The sequence below is a fragment of the Anser anser genome (genome assembly GCF_964211835.1).
Source record: "Anser anser genome assembly, chromosome: 15".
In the NCBI taxonomy this organism is placed as follows: Eukaryota; Metazoa; Chordata; class Aves; order Anseriformes; family Anatidae; genus Anser; species Anser anser.
This window is the reverse complement of record NC_139736.1, coordinates 1,539,680-1,565,411: the sequence shown is the minus strand read 5'-3', so window position 1 is coordinate 1,565,411 and position 25,732 is coordinate 1,539,680. Positions and strand designations below refer to the sequence as shown.

At 41.4% G+C, this 25,732-nt stretch overlaps 1 protein-coding gene across 6 annotated transcripts in view; it reads left to right on the top strand.

Moving 5' to 3' along the window:
- Positions 1–25,732, top strand: part of TSC2 (TSC complex subunit 2) — a 33,256-nt gene that overhangs the window by 5,746 nt on the left and 1,778 nt on the right. Inside the window, exons 11-41 of one of the 6 annotated variants that reach the window (XM_083800149.1) lie at positions 470–613; positions 840–977; positions 1,194–1,297; positions 2,116–2,197; positions 3,098–3,253; positions 3,581–3,697; positions 4,235–4,357; positions 4,609–4,715; positions 5,308–5,461; positions 6,202–6,324; positions 6,637–6,771; positions 7,305–7,494; positions 7,919–8,012; positions 8,332–8,434; positions 8,655–8,749; positions 11,293–11,421; positions 13,189–13,353; positions 13,997–14,149; positions 14,328–14,440; positions 14,897–15,118; positions 15,578–15,793; positions 17,358–17,426; positions 19,574–19,734; positions 20,077–20,579; positions 21,357–21,432; positions 22,321–22,407; positions 22,646–22,832; positions 23,939–24,078; positions 24,293–24,371; positions 25,080–25,171; positions 25,449–25,547. In XM_083800149.1, the coding sequence (XP_083656275.1) occupies positions 470–613; positions 840–977; positions 1,194–1,297; positions 2,116–2,197; positions 3,098–3,253; positions 3,581–3,697; positions 4,235–4,357; positions 4,609–4,715; positions 5,308–5,461; positions 6,202–6,324; positions 6,637–6,771; positions 7,305–7,494; positions 7,919–8,012; positions 8,332–8,434; positions 8,655–8,749; positions 11,293–11,421; positions 13,189–13,353; positions 13,997–14,149; positions 14,328–14,440; positions 14,897–15,118; positions 15,578–15,793; positions 17,358–17,426; positions 19,574–19,734; positions 20,077–20,579; positions 21,357–21,432; positions 22,321–22,407; positions 22,646–22,832; positions 23,939–24,078; positions 24,293–24,371; positions 25,080–25,171; positions 25,449–25,547 (4,356 nt within the window). Of the gene's footprint in view, positions 1–469; positions 614–839; positions 978–1,193; positions 1,298–2,115; positions 2,198–3,097; positions 3,254–3,580; positions 3,698–4,234; positions 4,358–4,608; positions 4,716–5,307; positions 5,462–6,201; positions 6,325–6,636; positions 6,772–7,304; positions 7,495–7,918; positions 8,013–8,331; positions 8,435–8,654; positions 8,750–11,289; positions 11,422–13,188; positions 13,354–13,996; positions 14,150–14,327; positions 14,441–14,896; positions 15,119–15,577; positions 15,794–17,357; positions 17,427–19,573; positions 19,735–20,076; positions 20,580–21,356; positions 21,433–22,320; positions 22,408–22,645; positions 22,833–23,938; positions 24,079–24,292; positions 24,372–25,079; positions 25,172–25,448; positions 25,548–25,732 lie in introns of all 6 variants that reach the window. The other 5 variants (XM_083800148.1, XM_083800152.1, XM_083800151.1 and 2 more) reach the window with 5 other exon arrangements.

Genomic DNA, 25,732 nt, shown 5'->3' with positions numbered 1-25,732 from the left:
GCCTCCTTCTGGAGTATCTGTATATCTCTGTTGGCCAGAAATGCAAATTCTGAATTCTTTTTATAAAATATCTATGTTGTGGATGCTAGCTTAAAAAATAAAAATCAAGCAAAAACTTTCACTCTTTTTGGTGTGTGGTACAAAACTTTGAGGGACAGTGTCTTCAGAGCTCCATTAAAATTTTCTCTTCCAAGAGGATCAGGCAGGAGTTAGTATCTTTAAAACCTCACATGCCTGCTTTTTAAGATGGGGCTGTATTTGACATCTGATCTACAGCTGCTTGCAGGAGGGTGTAACCACTTTATGAAATGGTTCTTTGCTTTGGTGTTTGTGTATATTGACTTAGATTTATTTATCACTGGCTTTCAGGCTAACTTCATACTGAGCAAGGCATGTTTCATTTGAATTTGAGAGGGTTTCTGACCACGGCTTACCAGTTGTTAACTAACTGAAGCACTTTGTATTCCAGGCCATGACATGTCCCAATGCAGTTGTATCTTATGAGATAGTTCTGTCCATAACACGTCTAATAAAGAAGTATGGGAAGGAACTGCAAGCTGTAACATGGGATATCCTTTTGGACATCATTGAGCGATTACTGCAACAGCTTCAGGTAAGTGTTGAGCCTATCTTGATGTGCTTTCAATTAAAAGACTGCCATAAATATTTTTGCAAATTCATCTCCTGTTTGTACACTATAGTGCACTTTGAAGTCAGATGGAGGTTTGGCCTTATTCTCGATACTGTGGCTATCAGCTGAGTTTTCTGTTTGTATTTAAAAGTTAGTACTTTCTGGTAAAGTAGAAGTCTTTTAGGAATGTTTTTGCCTTTTGTTTCAGAGTTTAGAGAGCCAAGAACTTAAGTCCATTGTACATGATCTTTTGACTACAGTAGAAGAACTCTGTGACCAGAATGAATTTCATGGCTCTGAAGAGAGGTTTTTTGAGCTGGTGGAAAGATGTGCTGATCAAAGACCAGTAAGATTTTCCCTGTTATCTTCTTTCTTTACAGCCAGTTGAAACAGTTTTGTTACTCAGTACAGTTGAAAACTGCAAGTCCTGAAATAAGAAGTGGTTAGAAAATGTCAGCAAGGACTTACCTTTCGCATGAACCTTGTTCTTAGAGAGAGGACAAAAAATGAATGTATTGTATTTGTTTATACACTAAAAAAATTCTTAATCTTTCCATGAAAGGAATCTTCTGTACTAAACTTGATAGCATACAGAGCGCAGTCCATTCATCCTGCCAAAGATGGCTGGATTCACAACCTGCAGATGTTAATGGAGAGATTCTTCAGGTATGAAATCATAATTTTATGAATACAAGGTACTTTCAAATGTTTTTTGCCACCTTTCCATGTTAAGTAACTTTGTTTTCTGAATTTCTAATGTTAGGGAGTGACTAATAATAAGTACGGTATTTCCAGGGCATAGTACGTGAAAGAATTTTGTTTAGCAGAAGAAAATCTTACCACTGAGTTGTGTTCTTTTTTTTTCCCTACTTTCATTTATTTCCATTGGATGGTGCTATTCCAGTTAACTTAGGCAGTTACATGCTCCACTGCAGAACACTTTATGGTTCTGACACCAAACAAGAGTTTACTGTTAAGCCTTGAGGCTGTATGTGGTTATCCAATACTAAAGTAGTAACTGTCTTTGAATTGGCACTCCTAAAAATATTGTTATTGCTCTAAAATACCAACATGCACCAATAAAAAACTTGTCTCATTTGTGAAATGTTGCTGAGGGAACAGCTTGATCTTTCTGCTGTATGTTTGATTTTGAATTTGCTTACCAGAGCACTTGTTCTTCTGACATACGCTTCCTAGTTTGGACTGGAAGTGGAAAAGCTGCAGTTACAGGTCTTCAGTAGCAGTAAAAGTTGAATTGTAGGAAAAAAGTTGAACTGGGATTCTAGTTTCCATTTGTTCTTGAATCTCATTTTGTATGTAGAGACATTAATTGAAGGCTGAGTTGCCCTCTAACAGTTAATGTTCTAACTCTTAAAAAATTTCTTAGTTTGATTGAGTTTTATTTTCCTTTTCTCCTCTTCCCCCCTCACCTAAATACCAGCAACTTCATTTTACTCATCTTGAATTTGCTCTTCCTATTTTAGGAATGAAAGTCGTAGTGCTGTTCGTATTAAAGTTCTGGATGTGTTGTCCTTTGTACTGAGTATTAACAGACAGTTCTATGAGGTATGTGTTTATCTGTTCCTGATGATTACATGTGAGCTCTTAAAGGCTTTGTTGAGGTGTGTTTTATGGTGTCATCTCTGCCACTGAAGAATGCACAGAACTCTGCTTTAAATGTTGAACACAACAAACATTGCTTTAGGATGCTTGTAGGAGAGCTTGCCTCTCAGTTGCTCTTAGCTGAGTAAAAGTCTGCGTGACTTGCAGCGGGAGCTGCTGTGAAGTGTTTTGAGGACATCCTTGCTCGTGGATTCGCTTCCTTGTTTTAAAGTTGTTAATTCCATATAAGTCTTGGTTTGGAAGAACAGAAGGTTGGGGTGAGAGGTGATGAGTTAATTTAAAATCTTTGTAAGAAGGTGAGGTCTGAACAGAATCTGACATGGGCAGATTGACTTGTCTTGGTGCTTCCAGTTTAATTGTGATCCAAGATGGAAGCTGTCTGAGAGAGGAGATGTCTTCAGTCCCTTGGAATGTACCCAGAGTGTGTCAGAGGACAGAAGGCGCAGAGGTGCTTCTTGGATTCCTTGAAGATTTGTGAAAACGTATTACTGTCGTGTTTCCTGCCTGTCAAAAAACAAAAACAAACAAACAAAAAAAACCAAAAACACACAAAAAAAGCACAGAATTCCCTTAGCCCAGGCTCAGATAGGCTGTTGACGTCATCTGTAGAATAGATGAAAGCCAAAACATTGAAACAAAGTTCAACAAAAGTGTTAAGTGTTTGGAAGGAGGGATATACAGAAATACTTAACTGGAGGGAAGAGGAAAGATCAAGGAACCGAATGGTTAGTTGAGGAGTAATCCTGATAGCAGTGTTGTTTTTGTTCTGTTTGCCTCTTTAACATGCTGACTGAAAAACTGACAGCAAAATGTACGGGCTTATTAAAATCTGTTCTCTTGCAGGAAGAGCTGATAAACTTGGTTGTGATCTCTCAGCTGGCTCACATTCCAGAGGATAAAGACCATCAAGTTCGAAAACTGGCCACTCAGCTACTTGTGGACCTTGCTGAAGGCTGCAACACGCATCACTTTAACAGCTTGCTTGATATCATAGAAAAGGTGAGGCAGAGTTTGCTCAACTGTCAGTAGCATCATGACGGCTTTCGCCAGATCCTTTTACTGTGGCTGAGGAGACTAACCCATGAATCTTACGACTTGCATGGATCAGCAGGGTACTGGAAAATTGCTAGGTTTTGTAGGATGCAGGCATGGAGCACAGAGCTTTCAAAACCCTATCAACACCCATCCAAGCTACATGCCAGAGCTTGCAAAATTTCCAGCAAGGGTGACTTTCTGTGGTCTTGTTTGATCTTCCAAGATAGAATTAAAGAAAAGTTGTGCTGCGGATTTAAAGTGTTGTGTTATGTTTCTTTTTTTTTAAAACAGGTGGCTGCGCATTCTCTCTTATCTCCATCTGAACTGGAAGAGAGGGATTTGCTATCATATTCAGCTTCTCTGGAGGATGTCAAGACAGCAGTTCTCGGACTCCTGATAATTCTTCAGGTAAACATGGCAGAGTGTTAAACAAGTGTTCTTCAGAATAGTCGTTTGCTAGACTCCATTTTTTTTTTCACATAACTTCTACTATCTGCCTTTTGATCTGCACACTTCAAAGTTTAACTTTTCTGGTCACTTCTTTTGTTTTGGGTATTGTGTGACTGCTAAATGTTTTTTTTTCCTCTTAATTACCGTTGTACAGAGAATATGAGTGCATTTTCACATATGGAGGGCAGATGTGTTCATAAACTGTAGCAGAAGGAGATTGGCTCGTAACCTTGAATAGATCCCACTGTGTTTGGGTAGCATATCCTGAGATACAGTTGAAGCAGTTGCAAAGAGCTGTTTGTTCTGAACACTGCCCTTCTGAAGCCAGGCAAAGTTGCTCTGAAGTCTCTGCAGAGGTTCTGACCAGAGCAGTCTGTTCGTCTTGCTTTCAGGAGCAAGGCTTAGCTGTGTTGTTCTTGAATTCTCAGTGCAGATATACATTTCTGAATAACCAGTGTCGGTCTGCCTTTAGATTGTGTTTCTGTTCCTTTGTAGACAAAACTCTACAGCTTACCTTCCAGCCATGCAGTGCGGGTATACGAGATGCTGATTCACCACGTCCAGCGCCATTATATGTATTCGTACAGCCTAGCTGTTGCTAGCAGCATCAGGTTGCAGGTATGAGCAGTAACCCGTACTTGCAGGTCAAGAGCTGCATGCTGTCTCTGGGAATCTTAGATTACAAGTGGGCAATGTGTGCCGTAGAGCTTGTCAGAAGCAAAATTAAATGTTTCTTGGCTAGCAGAAGTACAGAACTAGCCACAGCATCTGGAAGAAATCCCTTTGTACCTGCAGGTGGGAGAACGGGAGGTGGGAGAGTATGTGACTGGCCTGGGTTTTTAGTTACTCCAGTGTCTTCTCTATTGCAGGTGTTTGATTTCCTGTTGATGCTTCGAGCTGACTCCCTCCACCGTCTTGGCCTTTCCAACAAGGATGGAGCAGTGAGATTCAGCCCTTACTGTCTATGTGACTTTGTGTAGGTTTCTCATAGCATTTTGCAAATGCTGTTTTCAGAACTATTCTGCGGTCTTGCATGAGTTTAATAGTTCATCTCCAGTTTGTCTAAACCTTCCAAATCCCGACGAATCTCTTGCTAGGCGACTCTATAGTTACAGCTTAGGATGGTCTCAATTAATAACTCTGCTTTTTCAAATGACTTATCTGCAGAATTATCAATCTCAGGCGTGGAATTTCTGTGTCAAAAATTCACAGAAATGTTTGCAATTTCTTGTCTGGAACCAGTTCTCCTATTGAGGTTTGATTCAATGATTTGCACAGATCTGGCTATTTTAATTTTACAGCTCATTCTGATGTTTTCTGTGTAACACACCACAAAGGATACCTCTCTAAATTTGCTAGGGGTCTGGATAGAAAAAGCATTTATGCTGACCAAACCGAAACCTTGGTCTGCTTGGCAATCCCATGTTTTTTAATTGAAAATAGTATTGTGTTGCTGTTTGGTTATCAAGAACTAGCTATCAAATAGGGTAGCTAATGTAGGTAATGTGGATAGGCTGTTCCAGTCTTCATTTTACATTACGTTATTTTTCTGCATTCTCATGTTGCAGAGAAGCAGAGAAGAGAACTTCCGAGAAAAAGCCGACTGGTACGCTCTCTCCACCTTCAGGAAGTCCCAGTGTGCCTTCCCAGAACACCACCATTCGTATAGGGCATTTGCCATACTCAATGGTCTTTGGCGTCCTTCTGCAGTGTTTGAAGCAAGTATGTCCCCCCTTAATGACAGCTACCATCTTCATATGAAATATGTCAACTGAAAATGTCTGGCTAGAGAATGCCATCCCAGAGAATCTAAGTAATGCCTGGAAAGCAATACTTAAATCCTCCTCCTTGAGCACCTGTGTGTAGTTGTACAACTTTATAACCACCAGTCGGAGCAGCAGTTCAGCTCTTTAGGAACTCAGCAAGGCTTTCATTGTGCTCTGCTTCAGAGCAGACAAAGGCAAAAATGTATTTGTTAAACAAAGATCAAAGAATCGTCCTATTTCTGAAAGGGCATTTGAAACGAAAAGAAACTGTCCAATTGCAAGTTTTTGAAGTTTAATGAGAGTTAGTAAATTTTTCAGTTGCTAATGAAATATAAATGTAATTTGCTCATTAATGCTGGTTTTGGACATTGTTGCGTTCTGAGAGGGTGTCTTGCTCTGGAAGCTCATTTATACTAGTGGTTAGGAGAGTTGAATTCTGGCTCCGTCTGGTTGAGCTCAGTCAGGTCTGGATACAAGTCGTTTTTTTAGTTTTCAGTGCCAGTATTGCACCTAGAGCTGGATGAAAGACAGGAAATAACTTGTGACAAATATATGTCACTTCTTTTTATGTAGCTACCATGGCAAGAAATACATCTGCCTAGGAAATGGTATGTCTGAAATGTGATTGGTCTTGCTTTCAAACTGAATAGAAATCACACAAAAATTTTTCACCTTAATTTTTTTCTTTCTTTCCAGGAGACAGACTGGAAGGTGTTGAAGTTGGTCCTCAACAAATTGCCAGAATCTCTCCGCTATAAAGTGCTGTTTTTAACTTCTCCTTGTAACATAGACCTCCTGGCGTCTGCACTGAGCTATATGGTAATGCCACATGCCCTACTGATATATAATCACCAGATCCTTAGTTTGCTTAATATTTTTTTGATTTTTTTTTCTTCAGTCTAGTATTTTGAAGTATAGTATTTTTAGTATGTTATCATGCTTGTTTTCAATCCTCACTCACCTTCCCTTATTGTGAGGGTTGTTTTAGGTATTTAATAATCGATGTTTGTTCTTTCTATATGTATTGTATATGTTTACATGTGCAAAGGTAGCTATGGGCAGTGCCTTTCCACTGCCTTTTAGAGAGTATTCTTAGTATAAGATATTCTAACTTAACGTGTGATATATCAGCTCACAGACAAAAAGACGACTGACAGGCTCCATGGTACCCCAGAAGGCTTTTCTCGCACTGATTTGCATCTGGCTGTAGTACCAGTGCTGACGGCTTTAATATCTTACCATAATTACCTGGACAAGGCTAAACAGGTACGAGGAACCTTGTGTGTATCGGGGGGGAAATGACAGGGCTGAGCCTCTATAGTGGAGTATTTCCTTCTCTGTCACTTCTCTAACTTTGTGCAGCAGTAACTGGTTGGTTAGTTTCACTGTTCTCCATCTATGCTCATTCCCCCACTCACACATTATTGAGTGACATCACCTTCTGCTGGAAGACCCTGGTAAATGTAAAAATTGAACAGAAAGACACAAAAATTGTCCATAAAAAGGATTTGATACATCCCTGTATTTAATCAGAAGCTTAAGTAATCATTTCTAAAATTTCTACCTGACTATGTCCCGTAGTAAGATTTTGGCCTAGAATACATACAGCCTCTTTCAGGATTCTGTGTTAGTGCATTTTGGATACGAATTCACGTGTATCATACAGGCCTTGCAGTAGTGATACCTCGCAAGTTATTCTGAAATGCTAACAGAAGTCAAGAGATGGTATGTCACACAGTTTTTCTTTCCCTGTATTATGACTTTTTTTCTTTTTTTTTTTCCTTTTTTTACTCTTCTAGCGTGAAATAGTGTACTGCCTAGAACATGGTCTTATTTATCGCTGTGCGAACCAGTGCGTTGTGGCACTCTCTGTCTGTAGTGTCGAGATGCCTGACATCATCATAAAGGCGCTTCCTGTCTTAATAGTCAAATTAACCCACATTTCTGCTACGGCCAATATGGCAATCCCTCTCTTAGAATTTCTTTCAAGTAAGTTGTAATGTTCTTCTACGTTTGATCTTCTACAGTTGTAAATGTTTTGTTTGCATTGAATATAAGTATTTTGATTCCATTTAGTCAGCAAATTCTTGTTTTTTGGTAATGTCCTTTCACCATTCGCAAAATATCAATGTTTGATCATCTCTTGGTTGTTATTGCTTTAAGGCACTTGCACACAGTGAAGAAAGAGGCATGTTTTGTGCAGTGCCACCATACAGTGATGGGAAATACAAAGCTTGTTTTCCCTGCCTTGCTGCTTATAATTTAAATAGTGTGAAGTTACACCATGATGTTAGTATTCATGTCAGCTGATGATTTAGAAGAAACAAAACAATTCAAATTAAACTGAATTCTGGTATTGAACAGCTCATGTTCAGACCTCACCTGTGTTGGTTTTCTTCTTGAACTGTTCTAGCTCTAGCAAGGCTGCCTCACCTCTACAGGAACTTTGCGGCAGAGCAGTATGCCAGTGTGTTTGCCATCTCCCTACCGTACACAAACCCTTCCAAGTAAGTTCATAGCAAACACGCTTCTTCTCCTTCTTCATCTGTAAAATAAAGAGAATAAGATAAGCTTTTTTTGTATTACTTGGATCAAGGTTATGTATTGGATATTGCTATTTCTGGTATCTCCAAGCCTTTTCTGAAGGTGGGACATAATCTCCTCAGACAAAATGTCTGTTTTTCTTAAATAGAACTCTGTATTTCTTTTTTTGAAACTTACAGTGGGTAAAGGAGTATTTCTCAGATAGAAAAGTCCCTCTGTTCACTTCTGGAATGGCATCATATCACAGCATTAAACTCTGTGGAGATCTTTTTGCTGTTCTAGGTTTAACCAGTACATTGTTTGCCTGGCCCATCACGTGATAGCTATGTGGTTCATTCGGTGTCGCCTTCCCTTCCGAAAGGACTTTGTCCCCTATATTACAAAGGTAATGGATACTACTGAATCAAACAGTGCATAAATAAAAATGACAGCTTATACTGGTTTGAGAGGTATAAAGGTTCTGTTTGAAGCCAGAGAAAAACTCATTTTCTTGTTAACTTCTTTTTCAAGACTAGATGTGAGTTCTTGTGCATTGGCCACGATTGCAGTCTTTCAGCTGCAAGTCCTGCTCATTCAGACTGTTACATGTTTGTCTCAATTGGCAGGGTTTGCGCTCGAATGTCCTCCTCTCCTTTGATGACACGCCTGAGAAGGACAGTTTCAGAGCTCGTAGTACAAGCCTCAATGAGCGGCCAAAAAGGTAAATGATGGTAGATTCCAGGAGGGTCTTGTGTTCCCTGTTCTTGTGCTCACACCATTCCTATGTTTTTTGGAAGGAAGCTGTCTAGTTATCCAAAATCTGACAGTGCATTTAAGCAAGCAAAGTAAACCTCTTTAGGTCAGGGGATTGGTAAAAGACAAACTAAGTTTGGTAAGAAGTTGAAATCAAACCTGTCTGACAGTCTGGTAGTACATATGAAGGCATCACTGTCTGTTCTGTAAGTTTTTACACTAAGGTGTGGGGTTTTTTTTGGTTAATTTTTGGAAAGCAATGGTTCTTTCAGGTACACTGCTACCAGAATAGAGAAGGGTAATACCAGAAGTAGTAGAGAACCGTATTTATATTGTTAGTGTTAACTCCTTTTAATAATTGATCTCTAATGACTATTATAAATGATTGTGAGATAAATTATGTTGATTAGCAACCTGTATACATTAAGATAGCAAAAAATGTGTTTTTCCATAGTGATGTTGCTCAAGTCAATGTACTGGGTGGCAGACAGCTGCCTTCTCTGTGGCTGAATGGCCTGATCCTTTTTTTTTTTTTTAATTTTGAAACCAGTATGTTAGTTTTAAACAAAGCCTGGTATCTTTAGAAGTCAGAATGTACCTTGTCAGTAGTCTTTCAAAGTAACGTTTGCAGGGATGGAAGAGTATTGCTTGAAAGGCATTCAGGGATTCTCTAATGTCCTTTTACCTGTAGGACGTACCTAAATTGGTTCACTTAACTTGCTTCAGTGTTAATATGCAGTAAGCATCCAGTGGCATTTGAACCCTGGGGAAAGTGCCTCTACTTTAACTGCAAGGCTCAATGAGTATCTTGCAATGAAGAAACACCATCCCTGCCCTAATGCTATAGCTGTAAACCCTGTTTTGTGTTTCATCTCTCCCATCTCCTCCTCTTTCATTCAGAAATTTGGAAGAGAAGCCTTTTGACACTTGTCTCTTGAATTAGAATTTCAGCTAATCTTTTTTTTTTCCAAAAAAAATGTTAAATTCAACCTGGTTGGAATACTACTGTATCTAAAGGCTTTCGCTAACGCTGCCAGATCACTTTCATAGAAATCTCTGCTAAGGAGTGTGGGCTGTACTCAGGCAGCAACTTGAAACGCCAGAATGGCAGTGATGCCTCTGCTTTCGAGTTTAGATTCTAGCTAAATGAGAGAAGAAATAGCTTTGAGCAGATAACTGCTTCCTTGCTTGAGAAACTTACATGCTTGTTTTCTGTGCTTTGAGCCCCAAAGAATAAGCATTTCTGTGCTCTAGCTAAGGTGCTGGGTGTTGAAAGAGATGAAGATCCCAACAATTTTCAAGGCTGCTGAATGGCACGGTGTTGGTGTAGGTGATTATCTCAGAGTGTGGACCTCTGCTCTCTGTGGTCACATCTCCAGTTGTGGCCAAAATGTAACCTGTCAGAGGTCACTGGGAGGAGGAGGAGAAATAAACTCTAATCCATCCAGGTGACTATCTGAAATGTACTCATTCGCTGAAAGGAGGAGAGCAAATAAATCATGTTTAGGAAGATTCAAAAGGGTTAAATGGGTATCTTCATTTTATATAGGGCAATGTGAACTGCTGAACCAACTGTTACCTACATATTGGTACCCAGCCAGGCATGCAGCTCAGCTCTGACTAATTGAAGTGCCTCTTAGATGTTAATTGCTGTCATCTGCCACATGTGGTTGGCACCAGACAGTGTGAAGGCTTATCTTCTTTTCTGTTCCTCTTGAAAGTCAAGTGGGTTATCTTGATCCACCTGAAGTAAGATAGCTTATTTGACAAAAGCATCATGCAGTCAGCAGCAGTGGAGAGGATGTTTGCCTTCTTGTCCCCGCATCCATGCAGTGCAGTGCGAGAAGGATCAGTTTCAGACAGGCTGAGTCTCCCCCAGTGTCTCAAGATCTGAGCCAAGGGACACCTCTCACCGACCCTGGTAAGTTTTTGTGGTTCAGAGTTGAAGCTCAGGCTCAGGCCAGGCCTAACAATGTTAGATGATGTTACATTCCTGTCTCTCTGAGAAGAATGTGCTGCTACCTGATATTGGTAAAGCATTTTAGGATCCGGGGATCTGGTCTTTGTGTGAGTAGTCAATTTTATTTTAGCTGCGCTGAATTGTTGAGGTGAGATAACACAAGAGGTGGCTGAACTGCACAAACCTTCTCAGACTTGAGAACTTTGTGCCAAATTAGCAATAAGATTCTCTTGCCTTTGTTTAACAGTTCAGTATTCCAACAATCATTTCAATCAGTTTTTTTGTTTTAACCTGTACTAATTTCATTTGTTTTGTAGCACATTTAAAACCTTGTTTTCAAAATGTGGTTTGTCTTTTTAATGCTTTCAGCTCTGCTTGTTTGTACGTTTTAATTTTTATTTTCCTTTTTTGGCATTTGTTTTATTTTACATCACCCTCCGGGATCCCCCAATATTGACCCTGTGACCTGTGACCTTTCAACCTACATCCCTTCAATGATTTCCTCCCTTCCTGTGACCTCTTATGGGGCTTGGTGCTTCTCCACCTAGTAGTTTAAGACTAGCCAAAAATGCAAAGCAAGGCTTGAATAACTCTCCTCCAGTGAAAGAGCTGAAAGAATCCTCTGCAGTTGATGCCTTCCGATCCCGCAGCATCAGTGTGTCTGAACATGTGGTCCGCAGGTAGAGGCACTTTAAATGGGGAGAATCCAAGAGCAATTCAGCACTTGGAAATTTTACTGCAAGGGTGGGTGGAAGCAGGGTGGATTTGCATGTGGGATGCTTGCATGACTTTGATCCACATTAAAAATCTGGTCCTAGCCACAGTCTAGGTTTTGGGAAAGTATCATGGATATGCCATGGCTTCCCAATGCCGGCTGTTGGGCTGCCACATTGCCCTGTGCATTGTGTGTGTCTGCTTTGCCCTGTTCTCTGATGCTTTAGCAAGAAAAAATATCTATTTGCAAAAGATGGTGATGGGGAGAAAAAAAAAGAAAAAGAAAAAGGTTGCATTCTGTGTAAGTGAGCAAACTGGTTAAAGCTCACTGAAACTTCAGCTTTCTAAGCAGTGACTTGCTGCAGGAGATGCTTCTTATACTCTGCAAACTTATGGGTAGGTCATCTTTCCAAACTGTGAGGAATAGTTCTGGCCTGGGTTTGGGATTTGTTTTTTTGATGCAGAGGGGGCTGTCAGAAGTACTCTGGTCAAAATACAAGGACACCAAAACCTTCATTTGTCTCTCCATAGAGCAGTGAAAGGTGAAACATGCTCAGCCCATAGGAAGCTTTTGCTTTTATGGCTAAAGAAAACACGTTTTAATCACAGACGTGGATTTGCTCACATGAAAGATGAAATGATTTATGCTAGTTTTTTAAACCTATTCTTGGATTGCTTCCCTTGAAAGTTAAATTGGTGTCTATAACATTGCTGTGTTGATTGGAAATCTGAACCTGAATGTTTGTGCCTTGATCCTTAAGGATTCCTATCCGTAGGATTTTATTGCGTGTATTTTTGTGCTTTTGACTGTAGCTATACGTTATTCAGTGGAAAGAAACTGACGTGAGTAGACTGTGAATATAATTCTGGCACTCGATTCTCTGATATCCTCATTAATCTATTAGGTGATTTTTTTCTCTTGTATTTAAGTGCAAATTGTAGCAACTAAAAGCTCAGATAATTAACTTTAGTGATGCCAAAGAAGTTGTCACTTTGTAAAAATTTGGCTGTACCTCAGCTTAGCTTTTATTATGATGGCATAAGGAGTCTTCTTTGTAAAAGCATCCCAATCCAACCTGTTACTGCAATTGTTTTAAATTGCATTGCTAACTTTGTTAATTTGAAGGCAGAATTACTTTCTAGTCTCATGCCAATGTCCTGTACAGAGTGCAATTTTTTTCTATTTCAAATTAAATTAAAGAAAACATATCTGTTGCATTTATTTGAAGAAAAATAAAATCAATCTATGAAAGAGATGTAACAGAGGGAAAAGTAAACCACAATATTATAAAGTAAATTCTAGAACGACTTGATTTATGGCTCATGGGCAACATGTTGCCTGGGAAACTCTGCAGGTTGCTTATGTCACAGAATGCTTGCCCTCACTATAGATTAGCCAATTCAAAGCATGGTGCTGCCGTTCCCTATTTGCTTGGCGCACTTGCCCATGGGCCACCAGACATCGGAGAGCACTGGCCTCACCTAGTCAGTTGATGGTGATCTAAATGTTTCTCAGTCTCAAGATAAAACACACATTTTCCAGTGACAATCTACAAAGCACGACATGAAGGAGATCCAAAAATATTTTGATTACATCCTGGGTTTAATGACAGGCTACTTCTCTGTTCTGGCACATGCATGTATCACAGGTGGTTCTGCATCATACTGTCTTCTGGGTGATGGGGATAAACATTTTGCAATGTGATCTATCAGTTGGAAACGTTCTCTTCTAGTCGGATACAGACATCCATCACTAGTTCAAGCCTGGGCTCTGCAGATGAAAATTCAATGGCTCAGGCTGATGACAATTTAAAAAACCTCCATCTGGAACTCACTGAGACCTGTCTGGATATGATGGCCCGATATGTCTTTTCAAACTTCACTGCGGTGCCAAAGAGGTAGGGGTCAGTCGGTGACCAGGGGAGAAATGTTTTTGTTTGAGGTTCATATTTTACTTTATCAGTGGAAAATTGCTGTGACACCCTTGAGATTCTGGCAGGCCTAGGAGCCATTTCTTGCAGATAAAATCTGGCTTGTGTAAATATGAAGTTAGATGAGAGAAGTTCGTTGCAGCCAGCCAGCCTTGTCCTCAGCCTTGAGCTGATCAGAAGGAGATGCACAGAAGGTTGTGTAGCCCCAGTGGCACGCTGTTTGTGAGCACTGCTTTGCTCCATGCCCTTGCTTGATGATAGCAGTTTTTGCTATAGAACTGACTACCATGCCAGCTGGCTTCAAATCAAGGGCACTTTTCTTGTGAAAGCCTTACAGAAGGGGACACGTAGCCCAGACAAGCCTTGTTCCCGTAATGCTCTGTAACGTGTGGCCAGGATTGTAGTGGTGGGGCTGCTATCTGCTGATATGAAAGTCAGCTCATCCCTTATCCTGGTGGGTAATGCATACATCGATTGGGGAATATGTTTCAATTGCCGTAAAAAGGAAGAAAGCAGACAGTATCTCCTACGTAGTTACAAGAAATCAGCTGCTCTGGAGGCTCTGTGCTTTGCAGTCTGAGAGCTGTGTTCGTCACAAATGTCTTTTTAGGTCTCCTGTGGGTGAGTTTCTGTTGGCTGGAGGAAGGACAAAGACCTGGCTGGTTGGTAACAAGCTGGTGACTATCACTACAAGTGTTGGAACAGGGACAAGGTCCTTGCTTGGCTTAGACTCTGGAGAGTTCCAAAGCAGCACAGAATCAAGGTAACTTTTGCTCCCATTTCTAGAAACTTCCACCTAACAAAGTCACTTTAAAAGTCCACCATTATTACTGTGCTTTTTTTTTTCCCAAGGTTTTTCTCTTACCACAAGAGGACTGTTGTATTTGTCCAACATGACACGATCCTCTCTCAATACCACCAATATCTTTTTTTTTTCACAGCTCAGACCCTGTTTTGCAAGTGAGACAAACTAAAGAAGCTCCAGCAAAACTGGAATCTCAAGCTGGGCAGCAGGTTTGCAGAAGCTCTCGCAACAGAGTCAGATCCATGTCTGGTAAATTCCTATCCTGGAGTCTTACTGCCGTTGCTGGGTCTGTGTCACAGGTTTAAACGTCCTAGCGCCTGCTGAAGAGACCTGTGTCTAAACTGAGTTGAGAATCTGGACCTGTCTGCTACTTAATGGTGGGCAGGTAGCAGCAGCTGTTGGTCTCAGTGGTGCTGGTGCTCCTCCTGCTTGCCTTTCCTTGCAGGAAAGCTTTGAGTTGGTTAAGTGGTGAGCACTTGCAGTGAGAACCACCTGTATCTATCTAACCACGTGGTTTATAAGAAATACATGGAAGGTAAAGCTCTCTCAGGTTCTCAATACTGTGCGCACAGATACTAGAGGATCTCAAAGGCTTTACAATTTCTCTGATATTTTTATTATTTACTTAACTAGTAAATAATTACTATAAATATTTTTAGTATCAACTAAACATTTTTCCCTTCTGTGTTGTGCTTGTCTTGCTAGGTGGTCATGCCTTACGTGTTGGTGCCTTAGACAGCTCAGCCTCCCACTTCCCTGGTGGTTCGGCTTCCCAAGGGACACAGAGTCCTCCTGCTCCTCCATCTCGATCAGAGAAGTCTAATCCTGCTCCGCAGACTCCTCTGCAAAAAGAAAAAGCAAACTTAGCTGCGTATGTCCCTCTGCTGACACAGGGCTGGGCAGAAATCCTAGTGCGCAGACCGACAGGTATCTTTACCTGGGTGTGGAGTGAACTCTTCTTGAGTTGCATAGTTGCATCTGCTGTTAGGGAGGGATTAATGACATGCTGAAGGTCAAAGTTCTTGAATACTGCAGTACATTAACTGGGAATTGTCTTTTTCAGCTGAAGTTGCTTCCTGAGAAAATAACTGACCTAGTATCATTAATTAAAATACCTGAGCATTTTGAATACCTTTTGGGAATCTGCTGTGGTAATGAGTTTACTAAGGATTGTTTTTGAAGAACTTGGGATGAGGTATAGAGTAGTGGGAGCTACGTGCTGAAAATAGGAAACAACCAAGTGATCCTGCCAAATGTCAGGAGAACTGAGAACTTTCTCTGTTTGGATACTTGCAAAATCCAAAACAATGTGTGCTTTTTTCAGCGTGAGTTGTAAACTTTCTGGAGTGAAAGTCCTTAATGCTCTTCCCTAATTTTCTTCACCAGGTAACACAAGCTGGCTAATGAGTCTGGAGAACCCGCTCAGTCCGTTTTCTTCAGATATTAACAATATGCCCCTGCAAGAGCTGTCTAATGCACTCATGGCTGCAGAACGTTTTAAAGAACACCGAGAAACGGCTCTATACAAGTCCCTCTCTGTCCCCTCCTCCAGCTTGGCCACTGGGACAGCCAAACCATCGCTTCTCCAACGTTCCAATACAGGTGAGAGATGTCAAGCCAGTTGTGTGTCTAGCATAGCTGTCAATAGCCTGTTTCAAGTCTGTTGAAGTTACTGTAGGTGTTCCTGAAATGCAAGTTAGTGGCTTGAGGAATAACAGTAATGAGAAAGGGAATCAGTTCTTCTCTTAGTAGTTTTCGGTGAAAAATTCCTTCCCTCCTTGCTTCTGATGTTTCATCAGAAAAGTAGCTCTCTTTCTTGAATAAAAGAAAGAGAGGAGCAGTGCAGCTTCTTTGCAGGAGTAATGTGTTTCGTGATAACTGTTTGCCAAATGAAAATAAAGTCATGGATATTTTCTCTTTCCCACTGATCTGAGCATCCCATGTGTGAGTGGATCTTCCCATGCAGCACTTCCATTTGTCTACAGTATAACAGTTTTTTTGGGGCACTGGCAGTGCTAGGTTCCTAGGAAAACAGGCTATTACAGTCTTTGTCAGCTAGGGTTGGTTAGTTGCCACTTTTTTTACAGCCAAGATGGCAGAGTTCAAATCCCAGCAGCTGTGGATGTATTCACCTTTTAAAAAGACTGTTTAGCCTTCAGACTGGTGCAGTTGAATCACTTGAATTTTCTTTGATGGCTTTAATGTAGTGGCCAGGGTTTGTCACCGTATTGGCTCTAGTGCCTGGTGATGTTGGTGCTGGTTTACTTTGAAAAGAACTGTTAATGCTGGATGTTACTGTTGACCAACAGCTGGAACTTGTACAGCTGTCAGGAATCCCAGCTCGGAGCTGTTACTAACATCTAGCTGAGGCTGTCAGCATCACTAGTGCTAGCAAAACTGACCGGTGATAGCAACAGGCAAGGCTGTTCTGAGCAGGCGGCATCAATGGTATGGGTTGTTTTGGAAATCCAGTTAAAAAGAAAAAAAAATTCTTATCCATGAAAATTCCTGTTGAGTCCTACAGATTTGTGCTATATCAGCATTAACCGATCAGTCAGAAGAAACACTCACCTGAATGCCGCTCCTGTGGCAGTCAGTGAGAAAATCATTTTGGTCATATTCTTAACTTCTACAGTAGCCAGCCAGCTGCAAGTGAAGTGAACGTTTTGAAGAAGTTTTGCTGTCAGGCTCTCATATGCATGGTGTTCTTCCTCTTAAGAGGTTAAATCCGTGAGTCTTCATCCGTATTTCTGCTCTTCAGACCCTTCTGTGCATTTAAAAATTATCTTTTGCCAAAAGTGTGTATCTCAGGAAAAGCTCAGACTGGTTTTCTGTTTGTGCTAGGACATCACTGAGGAACTTTCTGTTTCTGAAACTCACAAAGATGCATTCTTCAAAGAAAGCAGTTTGAGTCTGCATTGTTTGAATGTGTTTATGCCTCCTTATTCGTGTTGAAACCTTGCACCCTTGAAGTATCCCTTTGGCATCTAGTGAGCTTATCCCAGCTTGTTCTTTCCTTTGTTTTATTTATTTATTTATTTATTATTTTTTATTTTTAAATAGATTCTTGGTTACATTTTAAACTCTGTGCTTTTTAATTTTATTTTCTTTTCATATAGTCTCTCCTTCCTTTTGATGTAGCTGCTCACTTGATTTCCCTTTGCAGTGGCCTCTTTCTCTTCCATGTACCAGTCCAGTTGTCAAGGGAAGTTGCACAGGAGCATATCCTGGGCAGGTATATTTATATATCTTTAAGGGAAAAAAAAAAAAAAGTATTGCCATAGAAGAACACCTCTGATTCATAGAAAATGTATCCCTCATACTTCATTTTCCCCTTCCATGTCTCCTGTCTGTACCCGGTCTCATTACTCTCAACAAATGGGATCTTGACTAGCATGAAGAAGTCCAAGCCAGATGCAACATTTGCAAGTGCAGGCAATTTCTTAAAGCAACTTTTCTTTTAACTGGGGTGGATTGTGAGTCATGAGGCACAGCATTCAATGGCCTGTCAAAATGTCTGAGTGGCTTGATTAATTATTTATTTTCAGCTTCAGTTTACAATTGGCTTTGTGTTCTGCTAAATGTGAAAGCTCCCTATTCTGAGAATAACGTGTAATATGCTACAGGACAAGCTACCCAGAAACGAAGTCCCCTGCTACTCAGCCCACAGAAATCTGTCAGAATTGGACACAGAATCTGATGAAAGAAGCCGATAAATACATATTAAAAGTTTGATGTTACAGTGGATGCTGGTTTACAGTTTTTTAAAAGAAAAGGTGGAAATGGGATTAAATTCTAGCTTTTTGGAGGCCCAATATCAGTATAAAAACTTTCTCTGCTTCAGTAAAATTTACTTTGTCATTAAATTAAGCAGAGATCAAATTGCATAGGTTGTGAGCACAGCCCCTGCATTGCTTTGATGATCTGCAGTACTTTGTGACTTTAATTGGAGGGTTGAAATTTCCTTCTGTCTTCTTTCCTTCAGTGGAAAATTCTGTGTAGAACACCAGAGTATTCTTATCTGCTGTTTTATTTTTTGACATAGGCTTCTTAAAGCAGCACAAAGATGCTGCAGTAAAATGTTTTTCTATACTTCTCCCTGCTCAAATTCTTCTATTCCCACCTAAAGTATAATCAGCGAGCGTTTACATTTTTAAAAATCACCAGCAATCTTGGCAGTGATGCAAGAGCTAGGGAAGCTTGGAAATGCTGGATATATGCAGGTGTGTTCTGGCTTGGACAGCTAACCAGATCAGCACGTTGTTTTGTTTTTGTTTTGTTTTAGTTTTTTTATTTTTTTTTCGTTGAAAGTATGTGTGTGCAATGCTAACTCTTAATTGCTTCTTTGAAATAACTTTGGTCCTGCGAGCTGAAATCAATCCAGGAAAAGCTGCTTTAGTGATTTTTTTTTTAATGTTTTGCTGATTTTTCTTTAGTTTTGGTGTGTGCTTTTTTTTTTTTTTTTTTTTTAATTTGGAAAACAAATCTTGGCCTTTCAGATTGGTCTTCCAGTCCCTTGTGTGCATAATGGGAAGCCTCCTGTTCTCCAGCCTTTTCCTCAGGACAAAAAGCAAGGCCAGGAGGAGCCTTTGGTCAGACTCATCCCTGTGGTCAGGGTCACAGCCTGAAGTAGACAGAACGTTAAACGCTGCAATAACTTCCTCCACCGTAGGCAGGGCTTCCAAGGAGCTTTCTTGTCAGTGTGGTTTCATTACCCATTTGTCTGATCAGATGCCACATGCAGGTTTCCCAGTATTGCTGCAGTGCATGTATTACTCCTGCTCTCTTGTCCTTTCACATGTCTAGGGCTGAATTGTTTTGCTTCTACTGAGACATACTAGGAAAACTGCCAAACTGCAAGTAAATGGCTCCTAGTAAAATTTCTTATCTCCTTCTAGGCCACTACAAGGCACCAGGAGCATTACATTTCAATACAAGAAAAACTTATTTCTTTGCATACTTGCATAGAACTGATCTCTTCACTGCCTGGATAACGATGAACTTTTAATGCTAGTCTTGTATTTTCTTACATCTCTGTAGTTCCTGTGTGTCCTCATAGCTGAGTATGGATGTACAAGGTCCCATTTTCTTCATTCTGTCCCCTGCTTGTTCATCAGTGAAAATTGGAAACAACTGCACTTGTTTTGACAAACGTAGACGCAGGCCTTTGCTGTCAGGGTAAGGTGATCAGTTATTCTTTACAAAAGGGAAACCAGGAGCAAGTCTGACATGATGTGAAATCAAAGAACCAGACCACTCATTCAATATGGCCTTCCATTGAAATCCCATAGGGAAAAGGCTGGTACTTCAGAGGAAAGGATGGGGACCTGCCAGTCTATACCTCCGTGCAGACTTCAGTTCTTCTGCATTGTGTCTTGGTAGAATCTGCGGTAGTGCTGGAGGAAGGGAGCCCATCCGAAATGGAGCTAAAGGAAACTGAGTTCCCGGCTGAGTCTCCGGAGAGTGAAGATTTTGAAACTTCATGTTCTGAACAAGTCTTGAGTGAGGAAAGGTTTGGTAAACCCCACGAGTCTTATAGCAGGGTAAGCAGAAACAAACAGCACTTTTATGCTGTATTGCAACCCCATCTTCAGACACATGGGATAAGTTGTCTGTGCCTCTTGGCACCTTTTTTAGTTACTCACTGGTGGTACCAAAATGCGCACACAGTCATGACTGAGTTGTGTGGCTCATGGGAGACTGCATGCGGAGCAGGAGCAGTAAATACCTGTTTCGTGCAGGGCCCTCGATCTGTGTTCCTTTGTATTGGGACCAATCTACTCATCTTTCTCGGGAAGCGTCATAGGCTGCCTTAATTATTACTGTTGTCAACTTATGTTTTGTCCATTAGGAAAACTGTTTGTATTTGTTTCTTTCTCTTTAAGTCCTCCTCAACCTCTAGCCAAGAAGAAAAATCTTTGAAATCAGATGACCTGGTGGAGGGTGGTATTCCCATCGGGAGAGTCCTGCCCCCGGAGGATGGCCGAACGCTGGAGGAGCTTTCCTTCCAGCCATCCCAGCCGCTCAGCAAGTCGAGCTCTTCCCCCGAGCTACAGACACTGCAGGAGGTTCTCAAAGATGCAAATGGCAGAGAAGTAACAAGGAGACTGAGCACAGAAGTGAAATCAAAATCTCAGTCTGGGAACCTGGAAGGGGAAGGGCTGGGCAGTTGGCTGAGCAAGGGAGAGGATGCCAGAGCAGCTGGGTCAGGGGGCTTGGATGGAACTGGCCTTGCCACCTCGCCTCGCTCCCCCTCCGGGCACCGGCCCAGGGGATACACCATCTCTGACTCAGCCCCATCAAGGAGAGGGAAAAGGATCGAGAGAGATGCCTTCAGGAGCAGGACAGCAGCCTCCAATGCTGAGAAAGTACCTGGAATAAACCCAAGGTGCGTTGAGGAGCATATCTGAATCTAGAAACAGTAAGCTTGTAATTGCTGGAGCCAGGGCTGGATTTATTCAAATGGGTCTGCAGGCTTTGTGGGATCTACGGGACAGTAACAGATTAAAAGGAAAGATGAATTACTTGTTTTTTTTCAGGCCCTAATATAGAAATGTTCAATCCTCTGTTACTAAATTAACTTCGCAGTCTTAGGAAATAAGTATAAATAAATGGAACCCAGTGTAGGGTCCAAATGCACGTGTGACTTGAATGCAGTCACCTAGAGTTAATTTTGCTGTAAATAGGATGAATTGCTAGTCTTGCTGTTCAGGAAATCTAATGTGCAAAAGAAAGATGAGGGAGTATAATATTTTTTTTTTTGAACTTGGTAGTTGCCCCAGATTATGTTATGAGACAATCTTCGTCTTACGGTTAATTTTATAAAATACAAGTGTCTCTAAAATCATCTGTCTTGCAGACTAGAAGTACCCCACGTAACTGTGAGGAAGGAGTGTGTTCCTACTCCTTTGTTCTACCAGTAGATTGCCTTTTTAACTGAGGCTTTGTGCAGCTGCCACCGTTTGACATAATGATTGTTTTTTATGACAGGGGTTTATTACAAACTGCAGGTAGTCCAGGCACCCAGTGTCTCTAGAAGATGAGTAATACTCGGCTAGCATTTTAATTGCTTTTTTCTTCTTTACGTAATGTTCTTACATACAAGAGGTCAAAATGGACTGAATTTTGTATGGTAACAGGACATGTTTTTCTCTCTCTCCCTTAGCTTTGTGTTTTTACAATTGTACCATTCCCCATTCTTTGGTGATGAAAACAACAAGCCCCTTTTGTTGCCAAACGAGGTAGGCAAGGATCTTTTTTTTAATTCTCGTAGTTAATTTTTCTAACCTTATTACTTTCCAGCTCATATGGTGCGATTTAAAGGTGGTTCTTACTGACAGTGCTACAGATGGGAAATTTTCTATACCCCATTCCCGGTAGCTCCAACATTCTGCCTGTGTATTCAGCTTGAGATGTTGGGAGGTTCTGTTGGTGCTGTTGCAGAGTCCCAGCCAGAAGACAGGATGATTTGTGGGTTCTTGTTTTATTGCTGGTAGGAGGAGTGAGGGATGAAAACTGAGCACTAGGTGGTATTGGCAGAACATGGCTAGACAAACCTGTCAGCCATCAGGATAATTGGGAGTGGCCAAGATGCTTTCTGTGGTTGCAGGAGAAATAAATCACAGGCTTCCTGGGGAAGTAGCGCGGGAGTGCTCATGAGCTGAGCACCACAGACCCTCTGGTGAAAGTTTTTCCCTCGCTTCTAGTTCAGGTGGTGAGGCAGCAGGGAGCCTAGGTGAGATAAGGTGATGCTTTGTGTTAACAATATTCTTCAGAGCAAGAGACGTGATAATTTTTCATGCCTGGAGCTGAAGTGAATAGATGATGTAATATGTCATCAAAAGGACATCTAGCCTGTGCAGTTTGCCAGACTAATCTCATCTGAAGTATTAAAAAAATCTTGGTGACAGCTGCCATATAGCACAGCTCTGTACCCTGACCTGATGCACTCTGCTCTTGCAGAACAAAGTAGGGCAGCATTTAATGAGGGCACTAGTGAAGGTCAGGAATCTTTGCTTACACTGTGCTGTCATAGTCTGTGTGTGGCCTGCTGCTGTCCTGGTTTATGGAGGGCAGTGAATGTTTGGAGATGTAACTTTTTAAAGATGTGACAAATGTTTTGATTGCAGACGTTTGAAAAATCAGTGCAGCTCCTGGATCAAATTCCTTCTTACGATACACACAAGATCGCAGTGCTCTACGTTGGAGAAGGCCAGGTGAGTTGTGAGCAGTTGCGTTCATGATTTAATGGTTACATCTCAACAGAAGGCTGGGCTCTGCTACTCCAGCTGTGTGATCTGTACTGCTCCTGCAGTAGCCTTGTTTTTCCTTAGCTTCTTGCATTAAAAATCAGTGCCTGTGTGAATCCCTTCTGGGGAGGTAATAACCTAATCACTCACGCTGATGGAGTGCTCTTAACATTCATTGTGGGACTGCTATGTTCTTGTTTTCTAGAGCAACAATGAAATTGCTATTCTGTCGAATGAACACGGATCCTATCGCTATACAGAGTTCCTGACTGGCTTAGGGAAACTCATTGAACTTAAAGATTGTCAGCCAGATAAAATTTACCTTGGTGGCCTGGACGTGTGTGGGGAGGATGGACAGTTTACCTACTGTTGGCACGATGACATTATGCAAGGTAAGACTTCTCCAGAAGTTAGAAGTGGAAGGATGGTTTCTTCTTATTTTAAGACTGAGCTGCTTTCTACAAGCTTCCTTTTCCACGAGTTTAGTAAGGATGGCCTGGGGCTGTGTTCTCCCTCCATTCTCTTTCTGATGTCTCTGCAACCCAAGTAAGGGAGAGGTGCATACCTGCCTTCTTTAAGAAAAATCATACCACTTCTAAAATAATCTGTACTATGAAAGATTGATAGGGATTTGTGTAGAGGTTTGCGGAATAAACTGCTTGGTCCTGAGCCGCTTTGAAGGCTGTTAGCTGAGGACAGTACGTGCATGTCAAAACTCTGCTAACGATTTCGATGAAGAGCAGCATTGAAAGCAGGAGGGTTGTTACTGTGGTCACTCTTTGAACTGCAGCATTACCCAGCTCCCACAGTACTAAGCAGTGCAGATACCAACTGGGATCCAGCAAGCCATGAGGAACTTCCCAGACGTTTTCATGCAGCTCTGTGAATCCCAGTCATCAGACTTTGTCCGGTTCAGTGGAGCAGCTGCATGTTACTCACCAGGGCCCCTGGTGCTCTGCAGAGCTCAGCTAGGGAAAGGCCTGGTTTAAGGTATTCAACCGTTCTTCCTCAAACCAGTTTCTGCTCACCATGCTACAGTGTGACATGGAAAAAATTAGCCAGAAGCACACGCCCAGTCCCCTGTTCATTTTCTACGAACAGATAGCTAACTACCCCAGCTTGATGAGAATGCTTATCCCAGTGTACATCATGTGCTGTAAACCAGACCTGTAATTCACTTTTCTAAGCGTGGTGCTAGGGAGGACCATGGAAGGCAGCACCTAAGAACTGGCAGCTGCAGAGCTTTCAGAGGCCGCCCTTTCACTGGCAAAGAGCTGCCCACTGTGCTCCATGCTCCGGGTACCACAGGAGCAATCCAGAAGGACTGGATTCAGCTGTCACAAACAGGGACAAACCTATTGAGGGAGCACAATGTATTTTTTCATTACAGTGGTGCTGGTACTACGTTGTCTTGCAGACAAATGCTGCGTATTGACCATTGCTGCTTGCAGCATTGTTTTCCTAGCTCAGCCTAAGGGTCCTTCTGTTTCCTCTTCAGCCATTTTCCACATTGCTACTCTGATGCCCACAAAGGATTTGGATAAATATCGCTGTGACAAGAAAAGGCACCTTGGGAATGATTTTGTTTCTATTGTTTACAATGATTCTGGAGAGGACTTTAAACTGGGAACAATAAAGGTACAAGATTTTACTTGCAGGCATATTATAAAACAGGCATTTGGCTGTTTGTAAAACCTTAATCTGATGTGCATTATCTTGGTGAGCAGTGTTGAGATCATGAGTGGAATTTATTTGCCTCAAGTGGATTCACACATGATAGTGTACAGCATTCACCAGAGTCACATTGGATGCCAGTAAAATGTATTTGACTGTTGTATTGTTTTCCCGTTAGGGTCAGTTCAATTTTGTGCATGTTATCATAACACCGCTTGACTATGACTGTAATCTGGTGACGCTGCAGTGTCGAAAAGGTAGGAATCCCTCCAGCATTTGTTCTCAGTCTTTTCTTTATTGGTGGTGGTGCAATAATTGACATCACTTTGCAATGTTTTTGCATTCCAAAAGTAAAAGCTTCCAAGAAAAACTCTCCAAAACCAATTTGCTGCCTAGTGACATCTGTATACATCCTATTTATGTGTCTTACCCTATTTTTGACATCTTTCCACTGTGCCACTCGTATCGTCTTCAAGCTTAAGATAAAGATCGCAGAGTAGAGCAGATCCCTCCAAGCACTGCTTGGGAATGCTGTGGGAGTTGGGAGGTGGAGACCCCTGTAGCTGTTGGCTGCCAGTGTCCTTCCCAGCGCTGCAGGTCCTGATCCTTGGGGTTCCACGCTGAGTTCAGCAATGCTCATGCAGTTACCTGCAGGGGTGTTTGCTTTCCTTTTACCAAATGAGCACTTCTGGGGTATTTTTTTGTTCCACTTTAGTTCATATAATAATGAGCTCAGCAGGTTCCCCTCAAACATTTACAGAGGATTTGAGATCCTGTTGTGTTAAGTTGTGGTCTAAATTCTGTCTGTTAAAGTTGGAGCTGTAGTGTTTGATGGGAGCTTCTGAAATTCTGTGAAGCAGTTCTTCAGGTTTATGTCACTTGTCCATTTAGTTACTGGCAACTTTTGTCTTGTTCTTCTCTCTTAACTGCCTGACAAGAACTTTTCTTCTTTCTTTAAAACAAAGACATGGAGGGTCTTGTAGACACAAGTGTCGCTAAGATCATCTCTGACAAGAATCTGCCGTTCGTAGCCCGTCAGATGGCCCTGCATGCTAACGTGAGTACCCCTGCGCTCCCTGAGACTTTGTCCTTCAACTGGCTTCGTGGTCTTTCACCAGCTACCAAGGAAAGTAGCTGGTGAGTAGGGCTTGCTAAAACAAATAAGCGTTCTGCCTCAGTTATTTCTGCCAACCTTTGAGTCAATTACTACGTGAACTTACATTTCAATCGCTGTCAAACAGTACTGAAATGTTCTTGTTAATGTTATTGGCATGGTTATGTTAATGTGCATCCGTCTTCTCTTTCCCTGCTTTTCCCCATCCTTCCCAAATTAGATGGCTTCCCAAGTTCACCATAGTCGATCAAACCCTACTGACACCTACCCATCCAAATGGATTGCTAGGCTACGTCATATCAAGAGGCTAAGGCACCGGGTGAGTAAAGATGTCTGTTCTTGGTGTTTAGAACCGGGCTCTGCCTTACTGTGTTGTTATAAATAAGGCAAATAAAATCAGCTGTCAAAACTTACTGAGTAAGAGGAATAATGCATATATAAAGGTTAAAATCCAGCTCTTGCAGGAATGGTAAGTGGAGTGATGTAGATCTGGATTTATAGGCT